Here is a 20567-nt window from a genome sequence, read left to right on the forward strand (position 1 = left end):
CATGTATTCCCTCTTAAATTGGCTCAGATCTCACACAGGTATATCACACCAGGTGCACATAATTAGTAGATCGTTACTCTGCATGTTGAATGAGGCTTGCCCTATTTAAACCTCAGACATTTAGTTTGGTGTGCTCCTGACTGTTGAAGTGAGAGTGAGCACCATGGTGAGAGCAAAAGAGCTGTCAGAGGACTTCAGAAAAAAGATTGTAGCAGCCTATGAGTCTGGGAAGGGATTTAAAAAGAACTCAAAAGATTTTGAAATCAGCCATTCCACTGTCCGGAAGATAGTCTACAAGTGGAGGGCTTTCAAAACAACTGCCAACATGCCCAGGACTGGTCGCCCCAGCAAGTTCACCCCAAGAGCAGACCGCAAGATGCTAAAAGAGGTATCCAAAAACCCTAAAGTGTCATCTCGAGAACTACAGCAGGCTCTGGCTACTGTTGATGTAGAAGTACATGCCTCTACAATCAGAAAGAGACTGTACAAGTTTAACTTGCATGGGAGGTGTGCAAGGAGGAAACCTTTGCTTTCCAAGAGAAACATCGAGGCCAGACTGACATTTGCCAGCGATAAAGTTGACAAAGACCAGGACTTCTGGAATAATGTTCTTTGGACAGATGAGTCCAAAATTGAATTATTTGGACACAACAGCAGAGGACATGTTTGGCGTAAACCAAACACAGCATTCCAAGAAAAGAGTCTCATACCAACTGTGAAGCATGGAGGTGGAAGTGTCATGGTTTGGGGCTGCTTTGCTGCAGCAGGACCTGGTCAGCTCACCATCATAGAATCCACGATGAATTCTACTGTGTATCAGAAGGTGCTTGAAGAACATGTGAGACCATCAGTTAGAAAATTAAAGCTGAAGCGGAACTGGACCATGCAACATGACAATGACCCAAAACATACTAGTAAATCAACCAAAGATTGGCTGAAAAAGAAGAAATGGAGAGTCCTGGAATGGCCAAGTCAAAGTCCAGATTTGAATCCCATTGAGATGCTGTGGGGTGACTTGAAAAGGGCTGTACGTGCAAGAAACCCCTCAAACATCTCACAGCTGAAAAAGTTCTGCATTGAGGAGTGGGGTAAAATTTCCTCAGACCGATGTCGAAGACTGGTAGATGGCTACAAGAACCGTCTCACTGCAGTTATTTCAGCCAAAGGAGGTAACACTCGCTATTAGGGGCAAGGGTGTCCTATCTTTTTCCTCAGTTAGAATAGGCATTTTTGTAGAATGACATTTACAGAAGATCTTGAAAAGACTTTTCTTCAGTTTTCTTTGTTTAGTCGGATTACTTTAATCTCTCTGTATTGTTGAAACGGAGATGAAATAACCATTTATTAAAAATGTTACAAAAAACCACATGCTTTCAAAGGGTGTCCTAATTTTTTCACAAGACTGTATATATATATACACTACAGAGGACATTATACTGTATACAGTGGCGTAACTACCGGGGAAGCAGCTGCTTCGGGGCCCAGGTTGCCAAGGGGCCCGGCAGCGTGTGTGACAGTTTATTTTCAAGTGAGTTAAATATGATCGATTTTGGTCTAAGGGCCCCCTCGCTAATGTGATCTAATCTTACTGTCTCCTGAAGTGTCTGGGATTCGAACCCACAACCTTCATGTATCAGAGGCAAAGCATTTTCCCTCACAGCAATAAAGGCTGCCTTGCCACTGACTGAAAAAATATGAGACTTCTACTGTTATAGCTGGCTAAGTGTACATCTATACACATGACAGCTGCACCAGCACACTCAGCTCTACTATATCTCTATATATGACAGCTGCCCCAGCAAACCCAGCTCTGCTACATCTATACACATGACAGCTGCCCCAGCACACTCAGCTTTGCTATATCTCTATATATCTATCTACTGTATAGCAATACTTAGAGATATATAGATGTAGCAGGGCTGAGTGTGCTGGGGCAGCTGTCATATATAGAGATATAGTAGAGCTGAGTGTGCTGGTGCAGCTGTCATGTGTATTAGATGTAGCAGAGCTGGGTGTTCTGGGGCAGCTATCATATATAGAGATATAGCAGAGCTAAGTGTGCTGGGACAGCTGTCATATAGAGATATAGCAGTGCTGGGTGTGTTGGGGCAGCTGTCATATAGAGATATAGCAGTGCTGGGTGTGTTGGGGCAGCTGTCATGTGTATAGATGTACAGTACACTTAGCCAGCTATAACAGTAGAAGTCTCATATTTTTTCAGTCAGTGGCAAGGCAGCTGATACATGAAGGTCGTGGGTTCGAATCCCAACAGAAACTTTTCTGAAATACAAGCACTGACTCCATATATGGAGATACAGGGCGGGACACAGGAAGAGGCTGCATCACATCGCTGACATGGAGGTAAGTAGAAGTGTTTATTTTATTTTTTTTAATACCCGACTGTTACTGCCATGGGGGGAGCGGGAGGCACTTGATACTGGCACATGGGGGGAGGGGGCTTGGCACCTGATATTGGCACATGGGGGAGGGGGGTTGGCACCTGATACTGGCACATGGGGGGGAGGGGGGTTGGCACCTGATACTGGCACATGGGGGGAGGCACCTGATACTGGCACATGGGGGGGAGAGAGGCACTTGATACTGGCACGTGGGAGGGGGGGTTTGGCACTTGATACTGGCACATGGGTGGGTTTGGCACTATGATACTGGCACATGGGGGGGAGAGAGGCACTTGATACTGGCACTTTTTTTGGGGGGGGAGATGACACTATGATACTGGGACATGGGGGGGAAGAGAGAAGCACTTGATACTGGCACATGGGTGGGGGGAGAGAGGCACTTGATACTGGCACGTGGGGGGGGGTTGGCACTTGATACTGGCACATGGGTGGGTTTGGCACTATGATACTGGCACATGGGGGGAGGCACTTGATACTGTCACTTTTTTGGGAGGAGATGGCACTATGATACTGGCACATGGGGGGTGGGAAGGAGAGAGGCACTTGATACTGGCACATTGGGGGGGGAGATGGCACTATGATACTGGGACATGTGGGGGGGTGAGAGGCACTTGAAACTGGCACATGATGGGGGGGGCATCTATGGGGACACTTACTGGCACATTATTGGGGGGCATTATGGGGAACACTAGGCCTGCAGCCTATCAGACGCCGGACACTGAGGGGCATCTACTGGGGCACTATATATGGGGCATTTTATACTGGTACATTATGGGGGGCACTAGCAGGAAGGGGGAGAAGAGCACTATGGGGGAATTTACTGGGGGCACTATATAGGGGTATTTTATACTGGGACATTATGGGGGCACTATGGGGACATTAGCTCAACTGGGGGCATTACAAGGGGGTACAAAGTGTTGAAGTGGCATCCGAGATCCCCAAGGGCCAAGTCAAGTAATTGTAAGTTTTCATATGAAATATGTTTGTTATACACATATAGCCTACGCTGTGCCCCACAATATACAGTATACCGCTACACTGTGCCAAAGGAGTGGGGTTTACACAGAAGGAGGGAGGTGCGAAGCGTGCTGGAGGAGGCCCTTACAAATATTTGCTGTGGGGCCCAGTCACTTCTAGTTACGCCCCTGACTGTATATATACTACAGAGGACTGTATATATATAATACAGAGGTGAGTATACTGTATATACTGCAGAGGGCAGTATACTGTAAATATATACTACAGAGGACAGTACAGTGGGCCCTCAAGATACAATGGCCTCAGGATACAATATTTTCAACATACAATGGTCTTTTCTGACCCATCGTAAGTTAAAGCTAGACTCAGTATACAATGTCTCAGACTCAGATCCAACCAATCATGGCCACTTCTCTGGTAAAATAGCTTTATTAGTTGAGATGGCCTTGCGGTTCGCCCGGCGGTTGTCTCGCGGCAAACCTTGCTCGTTCGCGGTTTGCCGAACGGGTGAACATATGGCGATGTCCGCTGGCGCCATATTCTTTTACATTGTGAAGAACTTTGACCCATGACACATCCATCAGGTGGTGCAGGACAGCCAATTGAGATGTTTCAGCACATGGACACACCCCCACCCTATAAATAAACCCGATCTGGCCGCCATTTTGCCAGTGTAGAGAGAGGTTGCTGTGTGGAGCAGGGACAGACTGTTAGGGACACAAATCGCTAGCTAATAGGGCCACAAAAGTCCTTTTAAGGACTGGTATAGGTGTGCTATGGATAGGTGTGATATACTGAGGGGTGTAATATACTTATAATATACTTTCTAATATAGAAAGTATATTTTAGTGCATTTGTATTGTGCAGCAGTTGTGTGCGGTTCTGCTGCGATACTGCAGCTATACAGAGGGACAAACGCTATTGGAACAAATAATTTCTACTGGTGTGATATACCAGTTGCCCCCCAAAAAAACTGATTGAAGCAGGGGTGTTATATATCACTTATATACTTTCTATATAGTGCGGTTGGGTAGTGCAGCATTTGTTTGCGGCCGTCCCGGCCGATGTTCGTCCATCACTATTTATTAGTTACTAGTTAGCAGCTATTGCCGACTGTTATATGTAAGGACTATTTTATCTGTCTTAGTTATCTGCTCATTTTTCTTAAATCTTCATTTTCTCTTATCTTAGATGACAATTTGAGGCTTTGGAACCAATTGCTCAAGTTACAATGGTTTCAACATACAATGGTCATCCTGGAACCAATATTGTAACTTGAGGGAGTAGTAGTATACTGCTACAGAGGGATCTGGATAGATTGGAGGCTTGGGCAGAGAAGTGGCAGATGAGGTTTAACACTGACAAATGTAAGGTTATTCACATGGGAAGGAATAATGCAAGTCACCCGTACATACTAAATGGTAAAACACTCGGTAACACTGACATGGAAAGGGACTTTTAGCAGACAGCAAACTTAACTGTAGCAACCAGTGTCAGGCAGCTGCTGCCAAGGCCAATAAGATAATGGGTTGCATCAGAAGGGGCATAGATGCCCGTGATGAGAACATAGTCCTACCACTTTACAAATCATTAGTCAGACCACACATGGAGTACTGTGTACAGTTCTGGGCTCCTGTGAACAAGGCAGACATAGCAGAGCTGGAGAGGGTCCAGAGGAGGGCAACTAAAGTAAATACTGGAATGGGTGGACTACAAGTCCCAGAAAGATCATCAAAATTAGGGTTATTCACTTTAGAAAATCTATTTACTAGATCTAATTACTATGTATAAATATATCAGGGGTCAGTACAGAGATCTCTCCCATCATCTATTTATCCTCAGGACTGTGACTGTGACGAGGGGACATCCTCTGCGTCTGGAGGAAAGAAGGTTTGTACACAAACATAGAAGAGGATTCTTTACGGTAAGAGCAGTGAGACTATGGAACTCTCTGCCTGAGGAGGTGGTGATGGTGAGTACAATAAAGGAATTCAAGAGGGGCCTGGATGTATTTCTGGAGTGTAATAATATTACAGGCTATAGCTACTAGAGAGGGGTCGTTGATCCAGGGAGTTATTCTGATTGCCTGATTGGAGTCAAGAAGGAATTTTTTTCCTCTAAAAATGAGGAAAATTGGCTTCTACCTCACAGGGTTTTTTGCCTTCCTCTGGATCAACTTGCAGGATAACAGGCTGAACTGGATGGACAGAGGGCTTTCTTCAACCTTACAAACTATGTTACTATGTAACTCTCCAAGAATGTCCTAGAGGCTCATGAAAAAAGGGGACACCTCCCAGATTCCAGCAATAGCTGGCAAATCTCCTGCACCATTCATGGAAAGCAGCCTCCATAGGCTCTTACTGGATGCTGCATCATCAGACTCAGGGCTCGTTCACACAAACGTTTTTTGCGTTCCGTATACGGGCTGTTTTTTGCGTTCCGTATACGGTCCGTATACAGAACCATTCATTTCAATGGTTCTGCAAAAAAACTGAATGTACTCTGTATGTATTCCGTTTCTGTATTTCAGTTTTTCCGTTCTGTTGAAAGATAGAACATGTCCTATTATTGCCCGCAAATCACGTTTCGTGGCTCCATTCAAGTCAATGGGTCCACAAAAAATGTAATCCGTATGTTTTCCGTATCCGTTCCGTTTTTGCAGAACCATCTATTGAAAATGTTATGCCCAGCCCAATTTTTTCTATGTAATTACTGTATACTGTATATGCCATACGGAAAAAGGGAACGGAAAAAGGGAACGGAACTGGAAACACTACTGAAACAAAAAACGGATCTGTTAAAAACGGCCCGCAATACACTGAAAAAGCCATACGCTTGTGTGAACGATCCCTCAGGCCGAGTCCATATATGCTCCAGGGGGGCAGAAAGGAATGCGGCACGTCACCTACCTATACCTAGTGTATACAGTAAGAGGGCGTGAACTTAGAAAAAGGTGGGTGTCCACGCCACAAAAAAATTTGAGTGCCTCTCTCTACTCCCTCTCAGATGCCAACTATTAAAAGTAGGAATAAACCTTTGGACCTGGGTATAGCTACAGGACGGCGGGAAGGCTTGGCTTTAATGGATGCGTTACGACATTAACTTTTTCTAGATGATTATTATTTTCCACTGTAGAAGATTAATTATATTTCCATAGATCAGGTATTACCCTCTGCACTCATTAAAGCATGGAAATGACTTTATGACTTGGTTATTACTGTGCATAGAAGATTTCAAGGGGAGATGGGGTCAGTTGGGGAAATCAATGCTTAATGGGGACTCGACTTGCAATGTGGGTGTACCATATGATGCAAGCTGAGGCAACTTAGGTCGGCTATTTCATTATTTTTTTTATCTGCATTGCCACTTGCACTTTGTACACAAAAAGGGAAAAACAGAAAGTTAATTGTTTTGTTTTTGCACCAGGTATCCAGTAGGCGTTCCCCAGTGCGGTAAGTGTCCAGGTTCTCCTTTCCTAATCAAGCTCTGCTCATTCCAAGAGAGATGAAAAAGGGGAAGGAGCAGGGCTCAAGTAGGAGAGGAGAGCTTGGGCACTTGCCTCACTGGGGACCACCCACTTGGCACATTGTTTGCATTTTGCATCAAAGTGGGCCACAGAACCACTGCAAAGGGAAAATAAGTTGGCTCCATTTAAAGTACCATGGACAGCCATCATTGAGGCATGGGGAGTATTAAGAAGTTTGTGGCGACCAGAAGAGTTGTTGACTCACTTCCCCACACAGAAATGGGTTGCCCCCCCCCCCCCCCAAAAAAAAAATCCAAAACCTATCACAATCATAGCCCAGTTTTAATGGGTAGGTTAAGGTTAGGTGATTTGGAATGGAATAGGCCTGTGCTCCAATTACTACTGTTAATTTCAGTACAAAGAGGATCTTTCCATGGTCAGAACTAGGACTAGTCATAAAGTCATAAAAAAAATGCTCTTGGGGCAGACCAGAAGATGAATTTTGAAAAATTGCATCACGGTCCAAAATTGCTTATTGCTTACCTATTTAAAAATGGCTCACTAGTTAAAGGAACACTCCAGGCACCAGTGATATGCTGTGTTATGCCTAGATTTGCTCCTCAGGGGCGGAGCATGACATAGAAAGATTACCTGAATCATGCACCACCTCCTCAGGCCCTGCACTATGCATAATAGAACATATAACTCTCAAATCCCCTGCCATCCAATGTGCAGTTTTAAGACGTTTTAAGACATATTCTAAAGACAGATTGACAACAAAAAGCTTTGGAGATTATTACAAAAATAATGGCTTTATTACAATTTTTACATGTGCATCAATGCCCAAAAGTGATACAATAAAAACATAGTAGAAACCAGTGCACACAATATAGAGAACAATCATACCTGATACATTGTTACACTCATATAACAAAACACTTAACATTATAACGGATGTAGTACAGGAAAATTCAATATTTTTTTTTGGGGTGGCGGAACACATTTTTAATTTTTTTTTACTCAAATGTAATAATTTAAAGGGTTTGTTCTCTCTTTTTATTGAACCGATCCCTGAGTGACTGGTAATTTCTGGATGCAAGTGATCACTTTTGAAGTAGTGATGCAGTGAAGTTAAAGGGGTTTTCTGGGATTAAAATATTGATGATCTATCTTTAGGATAGATCATCAATATCAGATCAGTGAGGGTCCAACACCCAGAGGCGCTCCGTTTTGTTCCTAGGCCAGTGACGTCTCGTACATCAGTCATATGGCCTATGAGCAGCTCAGTCCCATTCAAGTAAATGGTCCTGGGGTGCAATACCAAGCACAGCCAGTATCCAATGGACGGCGCTGTGCTTGGTATACTAGGAGGCCACCACAGCGCTTGTCCGACCTTAACTACGTCCTTCACTTTAACTTGAGTCCAAGGAAATGTTAAGAGTTTGCGGTTCTGGCGCTGGTCCCATCCCCACTGCTCTTCATTTCCTGGTCCGAGGTCATCGGGCCTGAATCTCCAGGAAAGACCTGCTCAGCCATAAACATTATAAAAATGTTGGCTCAACCGACCGTTTTCGGCAGGACCAGCCAATAGTCTAACATTGTTCTCAAGGGAGATAAGCCACCACCAGATGTGTCTAGCAGCAGTTTATTCTGCTATGCTCGTTGATAACACATGCATGCTCGGCTTGAGCTGAGCATGCAAGTGTATGGGGACAAGAGGAAAAGGTGTCGGCTGAACAAGTGTTGATTCAATAGCTATCTAAGGTGTATGGCCAAATTTAGCAAAGCAAATACCCTGTGCTGCGCCTAGTACAGGATCCGCAGGGGCAGGACATAACCCAGGGATTCAATCATTTGTGTTTTTGGAATCCCTGTGTCATGCTCCACCCCCTAAGAACCTTCACTGGGCAAAACACAGTGTAATCAAATTTTCCTAGAGATTTCCTTCACTTGAGGTGGATAGGTTTAGAACTTTTTTTCTAGAAACTGTAGCTTCAATACCTTTTTTCTAATCCTATCTAACCCCTTTAACCATAGGGCACAAAAGTATATAATCTGTAACTCGGTGTCCCTACCAGTCATGTAAACTAAAGCTACCACAAGTGGACAGACTTCCACACATTGTGGAACACATTGGTTAAGTATGATGGAAGCAGTCAATTTTGCTGGTGCTGGTGACATCACTGATGTGACATTGGTTCACCTCCTATAATCTCCGCCTCCGTGTCGGGGGGAGGGGGGATTTACAGTAAAGCGCCATTTTGAACCCAGTTGACCTATTATAATCTAAGCATTTTTTTTTGCATATTTGATCATCTGACTCAATTTATGGCAGCTTGGGTTTAATTAATGGGGGCACTAAATGAGAGTGTTGCAATGCCCAGCACCATGTTGCAATCGCCCCTTTAAGGATTCCACAAGCCATGTGTATATTGTTAAAGGAATTATAAAAACATGGCCGCTTTCTTCCAGAAACAGTGCCGCCTTTATCCATGGTCTATGTCTGGTATTGCAGTTTTCCCTTTAACAGGGATGGGATGCAGACACGACCATCAGCCATGTTTATTTCTACTTTCATACAGTCCCTTTAATGGTTGGAGTGCATTATTTGATTTCGCCACCTCTTTTGCAGGAACTTTTCCGGCTTGTAAAGGGACAAGGCACTTCTGATAACATTATATTAGGCAATTGCTTATAATGCAATTCCCCTGATGAAAGAGTTTGACTTTACAGAAGTAAAGTGTTATAGGTCATTTAATTTTCACCGTTGTTTATCAATTATAGGGCACGAGATCAAACTAGGATCAAACAGTTAATTTATTGCATTTTATATGAATCTGATTAAATGAGCAGTTAGTAGCGAGAACCACCATCGGCCTGACCACATAGAAAAATAGGAGTTTAAATAGAATATATACAGCTTTCCTTAATAGTACACATATATACACATTTTACAAGGTACTTTGCTGGGATATTAAAGGGGTTCTACACTTTGGAAAATTTCCTCTTGCTAGAGGGGTCACATGATAGTAAGTGGATTACAGAGTGGACCCGGTGATCAAGTATAATCTATGGAAAAACCTGGTAAAAAGTGTGTCATTCCTCTGCAGCACCACCACAGGAGAAATTAAGCATTGCACAGTTACCATTAAAATCAATGTGCTGTCCATAAAACACAGGACAGGGTAGGTCCTCCAGAACAATAGACGTTGTATGTAGCAGCACCCCACTCTGGGTCACCTTCTATTAACGGTATTTAAAGATGGGTTTTCTAAACTTAGACGACCCCTTTCATTTCCACCTATCATTTCCATAGTAAACAAATCCATGTAAATCTCCGGTATAGTGAAATATACAGTTTAAGTACTGGTTAGGAATATCAGTCCTTTATATACACAGCCATGGACGTCCCACCGGAGAAGTGATTGGAATTCATAGCAGCGCTGACAAAATTTATATTAAAATATGAAAAGACAAAAATTTCTAATTAAATCTTTCTATGAGATAATTCATTTCATCCTTCAGGTTAAAGGTCACATATAGACATTCAAAAGCTATACAGTCAATTTAAAGGACAAATACAGAAACTCTCCTATTGTACCTTCAGAACCATATTCTCATTCATAGGAGGCAGAATTATAGCAGTTATATTCTCTCCCATTAGGGGGCAGTATTAAAGTAGTTATATTCTTATACATAAGAACGGTGTTATAGTAGATATGTTCATGTACATAGGGGGCAGTATTATTTTAATTTATATTTTTGTCTAGAGGGGGCAGTATTATAGTAGTTAGTACTGCTAAAGAAGTCAATTCGTCAGGAAGCTGGAGAGGACCTAGCAGCAAGTGTTCAATTTCCCTGCAGCACCACCACTGAATTTAATGGGCTGCCCAGGTCAAGCACTGACAGAGCTAGAAACAGAGTTTAGTAGGTCAGGGTCCTGAACATGGGACCCAGCTATATTAAAGAGCCTCTGTCAGCTTGATCAACCCTATTAAACCAGCCAAATTGCCTGGTAGGATTGATCCTGCTGAGTAAAAAAAAACATATTTCTTTTCTATAAAGGATTAATAGTTGCCAAGATATATTATTTTCTATTTATTTATGTAAATGACATAGTTGGAGCACTAGGGGGCTGGACATAGCACTAGAAGCACCGCTAGTGCAAGCCCCCTGTTCTATCGGTACTTCCCCCTTCAATTTGAGTGAACAGAGCATTGGCGTTACTGCGAGAACATAGGGCTAGATGAGACGTTTACCCCTGTGTTCTCGCAGCAGCACCACGGCTCAGATGCTGCTTCCTGACTTTGGAAATCAGCAGAAGATTCATTGTATACGCACCAAGGCCGCTCAGTGACTTGGCGCCTGTGCAGCAGATCTGATGGGTGCTGCTTTCCGAGCAGTTTAAAACCACTAGGGGTAGATGAGATGTCCAGCCCTGTCACTCAAAGGGGAGGAGGGAGTACAGAAAGCACAGGGTGTGTTGGGCTAGCGGTGCTCCTAGCGCTATGGCCAGCCCCCTAGTGCTCCAACTAGGTAATTTACATAAATATAAAAATTAATATATCTTGTCCATGATTAACCCTTTATAGAAAAGAAAGATATTGTTTTACTCAGCATGATCAACCCTACCAGGCAATATGTCTGGTTTAATAGGGTTTGATCATAAGTCAGTAATCGAGTATTTAAAAAAGTGTCACCTTGAAGGGTTTTACGATTGCCCCTAAAAAGTTGCTATTAACTATCTAGGGGCAACAACTTGGCTCTTATATTTTGCCCGGGTTACAGGATATCCTCCATCATTTACACAATGAGCCACCATGATACAGCTCTGCAACAACCTTATCATATATCTGTGCGTTCTCTATATTTGCACATTCTCTAGATTCTCTAATCCTAACCCATTGATGGTGTCGGCCCTGATGTCTGGTTGTGACAATGGAAAAATAAACCTGATCCATACCACGGATCCGTAAGTCACTTTTGATCCTCAGTTAAATATAAGTCAGTGGGTTTGTGTCCATGCCACTAGTTTAAAGTTTGGTAAACTTGTTATTCAGTGCCTCATTTTCTGAATTCAGCCCATTGGCAATCACCTTCACTTGCGGAGTTTCTGCATAGGTGGGATCAATTGGGACTTCAACATCGGTATTTATGTCATTACTTCTGTACCACACTTGAGAGGACTTGCCTTTCTTTAATGCTTTGCCGTTCATCTCAGTAAATGGAATCAGCTCCTGGCTGCAGCAGAGGTTCTCGTTGCATCTCTTGGATATGCACGGTGCATTACAGGCCAAAGAGAAGTCCTTTTCATTTGTAAACTCAGCTTGAAGCGTGACCGCGTGGACGCCTTGTGCGTGGAAGATTTTACGGATGGCACGACTAGCTGAAGTGTAGTCTTCAAGGGTCTGAAATTTCACGTGGAGCGTTGCAATGTTCTTCCCGCTGGCTAACTCCCAAACGTGGATTTCATGGATACTTTGCACCCCTGCCACCATGGCAACTTTTTGACCTGGAGAAAAGAACCACAATGAAATCTTCCCGAAATAGACATTGAAATCACCCCTAAATCTATTTTATACATTATGGATAAATGTATACTTGGTCCTCCCATCAAACAAGAGTTCCCTAATATATACCCTGACCCCAAAAAAGTACACACTTGAACAAACATATATGTATAACTCGATGAGGAAGGAGAAGTTTAATGGTGATGGACTGCAGATCAGTAGCTGGTTTGAATGCAGTTCTCCTTTAAATTGTGCTCAGAATCACTCGACTATCTGTGCCTGAACATTGTGTAATTTTTACTTCTAAATTCTGTGATGGGAAACTTCCAAGTGAATCACCTGTTTTAGATGCCCTGGGGTTATTAATCATTGAGAAAGGAACGACAATGAAATCTCCCCAAAATAGAAATTGAAATGTCCCCTAGATCTATTTTATACATTATGAATAAATGTATACTTGGTCCGCCCATCAAACAAGAGTTCCCCAATACATACCCTGACCCCGAAGAAGCACATGCTTGGACAATCTTATATGTATAACTTAATAGAGAGGAAGTAGACAAAAGGTGGTAGACTGCAGAAGATCAGTAGCTGGTTTGAGCGCAGGTCCCTTTTAAATTGTGCTCAGAATCACTGAATTACCTGTGCCTGAGCATTAGCTTCTAATTTATGTGATGGAAAACTTCTGAGTAAAGATGTTTGGGGAATATTGATCATGGAGAAGAGAACCACAATGAAATCACCCAAAATGGAAATTGAAATCGTCCCTAAATCTATTTTATACAATAAGGATAAATGTATACTTGATCTGCCCATCAAATAAGAATTCCCTAATACATACCCTAACCTTGAAAAAGTATATGATCATACAACCATATATGTATAACTCAATGGGGAGGGAGAAAACTAAAGACAGTGGACTGCAGAAGATCAGTAGCTGGTTTGAGCACAGTTCCCCTTTAAATTGTGCTCAGAATCACTGAACTACCTGTGCCTGAGCATTGTGTACTTTTTAACTTCTAATTTATGTGATGGGAAACTCCTGAGTGAACCACCCATCTTAGATGCTCAGGGATTATTGATCATCATGAATAAACCTTATATAAACAGCTAAATCTTCTACTCTGATCCTGGTGGTTCATGATCTGCTCAGGAGCTTATATGGTTGCAGATTATATCCATTTACTGGAATGATAGAGCTGTTTGTTTGTGTCTTTACCCTCAGCTGGCAATGCTCTATGGTCCTTTGTCTTCTTACAAGGAAAAAGTTTCCTGGTTCTTATATTTGACCTGTTATCTATTTGACCCAATTCCAGAGGATCCTGTTTTAATCTCTCTCAGAGAGTACAAGTAGTGACTTGTTTTTTTATGTTACTGTTTATTAGTTGTATGTAAATAATAGATGTGATATCGATTGGTATACAGAACAATGCAATATACATGTAGGAAACAGAAGGAGCAGTTGCTGGGCCTGGTCAGAGACAGCAACCTTGACTAGCCACAAAAGTGAGGGTTGCATGGCAGGAGGGGGTTGCGAAGAAGTTGCTGTTCAAATATTTTCTGTGGCACCCAATCATTTCTTGTTATGCCACTGAGCATGCTGAAATACAAAATGCCTGATACTTATTTTTCCCGGTTGATGGTCAAGTGGGAGGCAATCAGGGGCGTAGCTATAGGGGGTGCAGAGGTAAGGGTCGCTACAAGGCACAGGAGCCTGGGCTTCATAAAAATACACCGGTATTATAGAAAGTGCACACTGGGAGGGCTCGGTTATAGATTCTGCACTGGGGCCCAGAATCTTCAAGTTACACCTCTGGGAGGGGTTAGGTCAAGAATTTGGCATTGGTGGGGGCCGTTTCAATTTTTGCGTCAGGCAGCATGAAGGCTATGTGTTCCCCTGCCCTTGGCCACAAAGCACAGAGGGAAGGGGGGCCCAAGCTGAACTCTTGCACCAGGGCCCATGAGCCTTTAGCTACGCCCCTCAAGGCAACATACACTTCAGATTACTGATAGGGTATGGGCAGCTTTAGGGAGGGAAGAGTGTGGTTAGTTGTTGCTGATTGGTGCTAGCGATCATACTGCTGGGACTTCTGCTGGTAGAGGGGAGAAAGAGCTGCCTCAGTCAGAGCTGGAATACAGAGCTGCTTCAGTGTAGCTGCAGTAACCACACATTGCTGACCATTGGTTTAGACCACATGCACACGACTGTATGTTTTGCACGCGAATCCGAAAAACACAGATCCCGGCCATGTAGAATAGGATGTGTTCTAGCTCTTTTGCTGGTGCCGGTTGAACTGAAAAACGGATGAAAACAGCACAAGGAGTTCTGTCCGCATCTTGTGCAGCCCCATTGAAATGAATGGTTCCACATCCATTTCCCAAAAATGTAGATTGGATGCAGACTGAATATACGGTCGTGTGAATGGGGCCTTATAGTGTTTATGGATCAGTAATTGGATGAAGGTATTTCTTGCATGTCGAGAAAGAAGTTGGGACCAGTGGATACCTGGTAAATATCAGAGAGGGGAGCGGTGGAGGATTGGTGAGAGTGAGTATGGCTTCTTTAATTTTTTATATCCCACTCTGAGTCCTTTCACAATAATTGTTGTTAGTGGACAAACCCATTAAAAGGGTTTCCAAGATTTGTTTATCTGATCGGCGGGGGTCCAATACCCGGGACCTTCGCCGATCTGAAGTTTTGAGAAGGCAGCATGGCCTTGGAACAGCTAATCGTGGGGGTTCCAGGTGTCGGACCCCCCATCCCCCACCCTCCAGTGGATAGGTCATCAGTAGTAAATTCTTGGAGAACCCCTTTAAGTAAAGTAGCAATCAGTCATAGTCGGCCAATGGGGAAAATACAATATGACCAATAACCTTTTTGAATGATGTAAAATTTTAAAACAATGAAAAATGTCACAAGTCGTCCAATATAGACAGCTTTCATTTGCAGATCTGTAGTTTGTGGATCACAAAATGCTTATGGTTGTGTGCGTGTAGCCACAAAGTGAAAGGATACGATTCTCCCAGCAGTCACCAGTAACTGAGTGGAGGATTTTTTCCCTTTTGCATATTCTTAGAACTGCTTCTATAACAGACCACAGCCTGTTCCTTTAATAAAGAAATAAGTTTTTGCTTACCAATTTCTCCAACACTGATGCCTTTGGGGACCATCTGGAGCAGAATGGTGGCTGTCTCTTTGATAAGCGGGTAGGCAGAAAATAAAATGATGGCCACCATCACAATTGTCAGGCTGGGATCAATGTAACACTGCCAGTTGCATGGCGCATCACTGGGTAGAGGTTTTACGTAAAATATGACTGCTGCCACCACGACAACTACAGACCCCAGAGCGTCACCCATCACATGGAGCAGGACCCCTGAAGAGACAGGAAATCAATGTCAATCAATGTACATATATTGCCAATTGGACAAATTGTATTCTAGGCTTAATGGGGTATTCTTATATTGACTAAATGCCATATGCACAGAATGTGCCCAAAATGTCTGATAGGTGCGGGTACCAACTGTGGTCCATGTCTCATAGCTTCTGTGAATGGAGACGTGGCCAACTGGCCACGCCAGATAAAAGGGCATCTACCTGTTAAGCACTGAGATGATTAGATTACAAATAGTTATTTATTATTTATAATATATTCATTTATTATATAATTTTACATACTTTTTAATATTAAGTGAAACCACCTTTCTGATGCAATATACCCTTCATAACCCCTCACCTTTATGATAGATGATAGCTAGATACCGTAGTTAAAAATAAATAGATAGATAAATAGATAGATAGATAGATCTATATCTAATCTGTAGGACATTCTGTGAGCAAAATTCTCCAAATTCCTCCTGTTCAGGTTCAGTTTAAACCGATGGCAATTACATCTCCATGCTTGAGAAGTCTTGGGCGCACCTGCTTCTAGTGTGAGACATCTCCAGGTGACATTTCAGCTGTAAACCTGCTCTACCAGATTGTACCTAGATAAAGTGCCTGTAATTATGGAAACTTTCTAACAGAAAAACATCTTGGAGGCAGGACTGCTGCGGGGATATGGGAACAGCTAGAAATATAAGTTACTGGAATGGATCTAAAAGATTGGTGGTCACCTTCTTTAATAAGTGGCCACGGTGGGGGCCATGGTGGCCCAAGAATCCGCTTCTAGGGGAGAATACGGCGCCTCATGGAGGCACCATATGGCAGTATACATGGTACCTACAGATCCACCATAGTATATAACTTTTTTTTTTTACTCTTTCCTTATGTTTTTCATTTAGGTGATAAAGATGTCAAAAATATGAGAGGTTCTCCACTGAAATTAAAGGGATAAGTATCTGATTGGTAGGGGTCCAACCAATGGAACCCCTACTGATCACACTAATGGGGGGCATGTGTTCCAGTATGAACGGATCAGCAGGTTGAGGATGCATTCTGAAACTCCATTCATTTCCTATGGGACTGCCGGAGACAGCCAGCGCTTTGCTATCTCCAGCAGTTCCATAGAGAATGAATGGAGGGTAAATGATCAACCTGCCGGTTCATTCATATGGGGGCACAGGACTTTTTAACTAAAAACTTTGAGAAGAACTAGACTGCTTGCTAAGCAGTTGAGTACATTTGGGCCACAGGTCGACAACAGGAGGTGATGATGCTGGATCTCCAGGTACTCAGTGAGATCTGGTGGTGTCAATATTCAGCAGAAGGGCCAGATATGATTGACACCAGACTGTTCAGGATAAGGAAGATGATGATCTGGAACCAGAACTGGATCATAGATCTCTTGGTTTCATATTTTACCTTGGAGGCACCAATAATGGCTGACTACTGACTGAATGTGTTCCTCCTAGTGGTCCAACCCATTTTCAATGTAGTTTCAGATGCAGATAATAGGCACGTCCATCAAAATTCAGGATACTCCAAAGTAACCGGCAGGTTATACCAGCAGGAACAAGTCCTACTGAGGACGTGAGGAGGACTACCAGCCACAGCGCCCAAGTTTTCTTACCTCTAATGTTGAGGGCAGCCGCGCTCTTTTCACCCTTAGCCTTTTCTTCTTCTAGGTCAGATTCTTGATCATCTATGTAGTCACCTAGAGCCAAAGAAGAAACGCTGTGTTGTGTATAAGTTCTACAAACAGAAGAAACACCAGTTTTTGAAAAAATCAGCCTCGGTGAATACATAATCATACATTCTCCAGCATTATCAGACTCAGACTCGTCAGAAGAATTCAGGACATTCATAATTTCATAGCAACTGTACTTGGTATCACATTCACTTCAATGGGGTTAAACTGTGCCTAGGCCATGGGACCGAAGAACGTGACGTCATCTGGCCTAGGCTAAGCTGCGAGGCAGTGCATTCTATAACAGATGACCAGCGGGGCTCCAGAGGATAGGTCATTAGTATAAAAAAAATAAAAAAATCCTTTCTTAGAATAGGCCATCAATATCTGATCATTTGAGGTCTGACACCCTACACTCCCACTGATCAACTGTTCTGCAGTAGTCCCAATACAGAAAGAAGGTGGCAAAACTACACAGCTCCATCCATTGTGTAGTGGGTGGAGATGGTTACTGCAGCACTGCTCTCATTGAAGTGGATGGAAGACATAAATGTGATGGACCAACAGGAATGCACAATCTCTTTAAAGGGGTTGTCCAGGATTATACTCATATGGCTGTGTTCTTCAAAAAACAACAATATATAGGTTGTGTGAGGTATTCCAGCTCAGTTCCACTAAAGTTAATGAGGCTGAGCTGCAATACCACATGCCACCTGTGTAGAAGCATAGTGCTGTTTTTGGAAGAAAGTATCCATATTATTATTTTTTTATCCTGGAAAACCCTTATAAATAATCCCCTTCTTTAGACTAATGAGTGTGGTTCCTGAAGTAGACCTTGGGACCAAAGCTGACGCCCCACTGTGTTTGGTTACATAGATAAGGGGGTGTTACTGAGAAGCAACCAATAAATATGTAAGAAATATAGAAAAAGTCCTGAAGTTATGTGCCCACTCTGTCCCACCATCGTTGGTAAAAATTAACTTCCCCTTTAAATTCTAAAACATGACTTTTTTCGAGGTTAGATTTTATTCTGGTTAAATATATGGGAGCGAGGACTGTTGTGCAATAATTGCCCTTTACTTCAAAACAGAGGGCAATCGAGTAACTCATTGGAGTCATCTCAGTCATCCTGAGGTCCTGTATTAAAAGTTTTCCAAAAATTCTAAAATTACCCGAAACTTTCTAAAATCTCTAGGTTTTTTGCATTACAAACAATTGCTTCTAATCTGCAAGGCTATCACAAATAGTATTTCTTTCACTGCTGGTCCTTCACTATCAGTGAGCACATGAATGCACTTTGTATGTATGTGAGATAAGGGCAGCTAGGAATTTATGAAGTCATTAACCCTTGGTGACTCCAGATATGTAACGTGTAAAAGTACCTAGTGAACGTAAATGCAAAATGCATAACTACAGGCAGTGAAGTTATGATAGAACTTTTAATCCAAGGCTGGCCTGCCAAAAAAACAGCTATATAAGGTCCTACAATGGCTAGATATGAGATTATCCATCCCTTGTTATTACACCAAGAAATGGACTCTTTAAATAAACTCTATGTCTCAGACCATGCCAAGGCTAACTCTAAACTGAATAAAATTTTGTGGGTTCCTTGGGAACCCAAGTTCAGGAAAGAGTTTGGAGTACCATAGTGAGCCCATTGTTTACAGTTATACCCACCACCCCAAATTCCCCTCTAAAATAACCGAAAGGCACCTGCTAAGTTGTTGTCCAGGCTCTCGGATCCTTGGCTACCTCCAGCTTGGTAAGGGGTGACATTGAGGTGGCTATTGGAGGTTTCTTCAGGCTCTTCTGGTTTTTGTTGATCTTTACGGCCACACAGGAAGCGTATACAGGAGCTATAGTCTTGAAAGACCAATAGACCCACGATGTTTACTCCCAATCCAAGTGCCCCCACTATCAGCACCAACTCAGGATCATCAATCTTTTCCGCTTTGGCCAGTCTTAGTATAGAATCCACCAAGATGGTAAAGCAAAGAGCAGTGAGGAAGACAGCATTGCACAGTGCACCTACCACCTCTGCTCTGGTGTACCCATATGTAGCTTGGGGTCCCCTGCTTGTTCGTCTAGATACTCGAGAGGCTGTGATCCCAACACAAAGAGAGATCAAATCTGACAACATATTAAAGGAGTCAGAGATCAAGGCAATGGAATTGCCTATGTAGCCACAAACTAACTCTGCCACAAAGAAGATGGCTGTGATGACCAACATGAAGATCAGCCTGCAGGTCTTGCCAGTGTAGCGACCCATTGCTAAGCACTGGTGGTCCTTTCTGTTGACTCTTGATAATCACTGGTCTTGATGTGGAGTCAGGGATAGGGCCACTGTCAGCTTTTTACGTGGCTCAGAGACAGACTGTTTTGGCAGTCACTTAGGGCAGTGCACATATGGCAGCAGCCAGCTAGCGGTGTATTAGCCAGGGTGAGTAGTCTTGTGCACAGTAAAGCACCACCAAGGGGAACTCCACTGATTTAATGCAGTCCAGTCTTCTGGTACAGCTATGTTCCTGGTGCCTGGTGTAACAGTGATGCTGTTCTTGGGGTGCTGAAATAGAGCTAGCGGTGCTGTACTAGTTGGCTCAGAAGATCAGCAATGGTGTTCTGGTTGGTACCTGGTGCAGGTAGTGTGGAAGAGCTAGTAGTGCTGTTCTCCTGGTGCAGGTAGTTTAGAAAAGCTAGTGTTGTTGTTCTCCTGGTGCAGGTGATGTATAGGAGCTAGTGGTATTGTTCTGCTGCAGGTGGTGTAGAGGAGCTGTTCTTCTGTATAGAAGCTGTTCTTCTGCAGCTGGTGGTGTAGAGAAGCTGTTCTTCTGCTGCAGGTGTAGAGAAGCTGTTCTTCTGCAGCTGGTGGTGTAGAGAAGCTGTTCTTCTGCTGCAGGTGTAGAGAAGCTGTTCTTCTGCAGCTGGTGGTGTAGAGAAGCTGTTCTTCTGCTGCAGGTGTAGAGAAGCTGTTCTTCTGGTGCAGCTGGTACAGAGGAGCTGTTCTTCTGGTGCGGCTGGTGTAGAGTAGCTGTATGTAGGTGGCACTGAGTAGAGGAACTTTACTCCTGTGGATCCACTTTATATAGGAGGCTGTGATAAGAGAAGTTGCTGTGTCAGGATTATC

General features: G+C 43.2%; 1 protein-coding gene across 1 annotated transcript; it reads right to left on the reverse strand.

Annotated features, from left to right (window-relative positions):
- Positions 1 to 10092: 10092 nt before the first annotated feature.
- Positions 10093 to 20287, reverse strand: SLC30A10 (solute carrier family 30 member 10). Its single transcript, XM_040430448.1, has 4 exons — positions 19157 to 20287; positions 17387 to 17470; positions 15512 to 15751; positions 10093 to 12376 (listed from the first exon to the last, which is right to left on the reverse strand). The coding sequence occupies exons 1-4, from the start codon at positions 19710 to 19712 to the stop codon at positions 11898 to 11900; spliced, it is 1359 nt and encodes a 452-aa protein (XP_040286382.1). The 5' UTR covers positions 19713 to 20287; the 3' UTR covers positions 10093 to 11897.
- Positions 20288 to 20567: the final 280 nt, after the last annotated feature.

Source organism: Bufo bufo, chromosome 4 (genome assembly GCF_905171765.1).
Source record: "Bufo bufo chromosome 4, aBufBuf1.1, whole genome shotgun sequence".
Classification (NCBI taxonomy): domain Eukaryota; kingdom Metazoa; phylum Chordata; class Amphibia; order Anura; family Bufonidae; genus Bufo; species Bufo bufo.